General features: G+C 32.5%; 1 protein-coding gene across 1 annotated transcript; it reads left to right on the top strand.

Annotated features, from left to right (window-relative positions):
• The first annotated feature begins 267 nt into the window (after nucleotides 1–267).
• Nucleotides 268–1983, top strand: LOC117105943 (branched-chain-amino-acid aminotransferase-like protein 1). Its single transcript, XM_033247249.1, has one exon. The coding sequence runs from the start codon at nucleotides 354–356 to the stop codon at nucleotides 1179–1181; it is 828 nt and encodes a 275-aa protein (XP_033103140.1). The 5' UTR covers nucleotides 268–353; the 3' UTR covers nucleotides 1182–1983.
• Nucleotides 1984–3894: the final 1911 nt, after the last annotated feature.

The following is a 3894-nucleotide window of genomic DNA, read 5'->3' as shown; positions in this document are numbered from 1 at the left end:
ACAGCATAATTATTATTTTTAGTAGAAACGATTGATTAATTAATTTATTCATGATCACGATGATGACGATCGACGATGATGTATTTATGGTTTACAATAGTATAGCATTGTTAACGGGTGGTTATTTACTAAATTATAGTCACGGGCAGCAGAAAAATGATAGCATACACGCACAATGGTGTTTTTTAACACCATTTCCGTAATATAAAACCTCAGATTAATTTAAGCCCCTATAAATGCCTGCTTGAGATTTCTTGTAGTATACATTCTAACCTTAACACCAACAGCATCATTAATTGTAATTGAATTTGAGACCTTTCCAAACTTTTGAAATATCATTAGTATATTATAAAATGGCTGATTCTAGGGAACCAATCCGCGTTATGATGTGGTCGGCACCAAGATGCATGTCAACAGCAATCGAACGTTCTATCCTCACTTCAGAAGACGCTGAGGTTTTCAATGAGATGTACTGCGCAGTTCATCACTTTGGTCCGTGCTCGTCACATTTTCCAATTCGACTCGCTCCGTACTTCTCCTACCAATGGGTCAAGGATGAACTCGAGAAAAATTACCCGGGTAAGAACGTAGTTTTCGGCAAAGATTTTGCATACGCTCTTGACGGAGACTATAGATCCTTACCGAAAGGATTTACTCATACCATTTTAATTCGCAATCCAAATTCTGTCTTTAACTCTATGAAACGTGTAATTAAGAAGTCGCTTTTTCTCAGGTGGTTTTCAAATAGAATAGAAACGCACTTTCCAGATACCTTGCTGTTTAAACACCTTTGGGATCTATATACACACGCAAGAGACAATCTTCAGCAGACTCCCATTGTCATTGACGCCGATGACTTTGCGAAAAACCCAGAAGCAATGATGCAATTATACTGCCACAAGACAGGAATACCGTTTAGAAAATCGATGCTAAAATGGAAGCCAACAAATATATGGAGTATAAACTGGCATTGTTCCTATGCACTGAGTTTCGCTGGTTGGTGTCTAGGTTATTATACCAGTCTTTTGTCGAGCTCTGGATTTCGGCAATCGAAAAAAACTGATGATTTTGTTGAACTTGATGCAACAGATGATGAGGCACGCCGGCTAGCGTCGAAAAATATGAAGTATTACGATAGGCTCTATGCTAATAGACTGGTGTTACATGATCAATATCTTTAAGAAAATATGCTATCTATTGTTTAAACCTGTCGGTAGCCAGGGACGGATCCATGATAAATCTGGATAGAGGCCATGAGAAGTGCAAAGCACTGGGGATGGGGGTTGCTTGTGTTCGAGATATTTGTTTAGAAATATTTTACTATCATATTGATACATCGAATTTAAATCGATTTTTTTTTTTGGATGATGGGGGAGGGGTGAGGTGCATGATATCTATGGCTTCCTGGATCCTCCCCCTGGTTACAGTAAATGCTTTGAATAGCGTTGAAATCAGGGTTTTTAAAACAAGCATTATATTGTTTTTATAAATCAAACTTCGAAGTATTTAACATTATTAAGACCAGCCCATGAATACAAATATGCAATAACATAATTTTGTATGTTCGATATGCTACTATTAATAAAGAAAATATTTTGTTTTCAGCTTTTTAATTTAATACACGATAAAATGAAATATGACTTGAAATATTTAATATTATATAAGACCAACAAATCTGCAATAACATGATTTTGTATTTTCGATATCTTATTCGTATTGCAGCACAGTATTTTAACTTTCTGATTGAATATTACATATATGCCTACTATCTTAATAGCCTAGTTTAATGTATATGAATAAAGAATTTAGTCGGCATAAAACAAGCTCTAGGTTTACTGTAACAAATGTGCTTTGGAATTCTTATTTTCTTTAATCAAATAAAACATTTGCAAAAGGAACGATGGAAAGCAGATAATTACGAAAACAATATATTGAACTTATATTAATTAAACGGAAATTCAATTAAAAAAACCAAAAGAACAAGTTCGCTTTGTGATGTTTGTTTCTTCGTTTTGATATTGTGATGCGGCGAAAATTTTTCGTTCTTTTTTTTTATATATTTGTGTTGTATTGGGAAATACAATAAGAGAATTTAGTCATGATTAAACATTTATTTGTTTCATTTGACGCTTGAATTTAGCATTTTTGTACATGATGATGATAATGATGGTGATTAATGATAATGATGGTAAGAGTGATAATGATGGTGATTGAAGATGATGATGATGATAATGATAATGATGATGCCTGTGTGGGGAATGATTATCAATAAGGAAGAATTAAAGGAGTCATCCTCATCATCATTAACCATCGTCATTAGCATCCCCACCATATCATCATCAACCATCATTATCATCATTATAATCACCACCACCACCATCATCGTAATCATCATCACCAACACCATTATAATTATAATTAACATTATTAGCATATCATCATCAAAATAATAATAATAATTATTATTATTATTATTATTATTATTATTATTATTATTATTATTATTATTATTATTATTATTATTATTATTATTATTATTATTATTATGTTATTTATTTTGTGTTGTCTTCACTACAATTATTGTTTCGTTTATAACAAATAATATACAATTACAATCCACTATGATAAAAATTACAACATTCTTACATCAAATGGTCAAAATATTTCTCGAATACTAGTTCGGAATAACGTACCGTACTACAGGGGCGTACGGTGAAAAATCTAAGGGAGGTGGGGTCGAAACGAAAGCGCAGGGGGCAAGCTGAACTCAAAGCAATTTAGCGAAGCTTTCAGAAGTCGCGGGGTGCGTTATTTGTGAGTGAAGCAAACAACTAGGCTGGGGCTAGGGGGCCGCAAAAGGGGAAAAATTTACGTTTTTACGTTCTAGTGCATTAAGTTCAATACCAAGTCTGACAAAAAAGGCCTAATTGTAAACGTACCGTAGTTTTTGGGCAACACCAGACTATATTCACTCAATATACCACCAGCCTATTGGATTGCGGAACTCCTGAATACGGGCCTGTGAGCATTTCAGATTAAAGAATTTAACAAAAAATGTTTTTTTTTTTTCTTTTTCGTGGGATCGTCCCACTTTTAATTTAAAAAAAAAATAAAGTTATAAATGTATATACTGTATTGACAAATAAACAATGATATAGGGAACATATAATTACTTAAAGTAACATTTTGTATGCGTTTATTTCTTAACGTTTCCCTTTCAATTTTATATTTTAATATATTTCTTTAACTTAGTTTTTCTTCATCGTTTTCCTTTCAATTTTATATTTTAATATATTTCTTTAACTTAGTTTTTCTTCATCGTTTTTCTCAATAACTAATACTGAAACTACGCTTTAAATACTAAAGGTAATTTAACTTACCTAATATTTACATAAAAAAATAAAAAAATAAATAGCTCTTTATTTAAAGATCAAATTGTTATTAATTTTCCGATGCGTCCTGCATCGTTTTGCGTCTTCTCTGAGTTCCTTTTCTTTTATTTTTCTTCTTCTCTCTTTATTTGGCATTTCTATATTCCGAAAAAATAATCTACAGTATTCAACTACCTCACGAGAAAAATTTGCTCTCATCAAATAATTACATTGCCTTCGGTTTTGCGTTGCGCGCGAATAGATTATTTTGCTGCACGGAAAACACGCAGCTAGCTACAGATAACAATAATGGCAGAGTGCAATGATGAGTAACCAATACACCACATAACACAACTCTACTGACGCGCGGGCTTCGAGATATCAAGTTGATTAAAATGTATAACTTTATATGGATTGTTTAAAAAAAAGACAAAAAATCAAAATATTAAAAGGAAGGGCCACCAAACATTTTTTAGGCGAAGGATAATTTATTTTGATATTAACTACCTTCATGTTAGGCACA

The sequence above is a fragment of the Anneissia japonica genome, unplaced genomic scaffold (genome assembly GCF_011630105.1).
Source record: "Anneissia japonica isolate Jap-2015-1 unplaced genomic scaffold, ASM1163010v1 scaffold52808_len13297_cov127, whole genome shotgun sequence".
Classification (NCBI taxonomy): domain Eukaryota; kingdom Metazoa; phylum Echinodermata; class Crinoidea; order Comatulida; family Comatulidae; genus Anneissia; species Anneissia japonica.
This window is presented reverse-complemented; position numbering and strand designations above follow the sequence as displayed.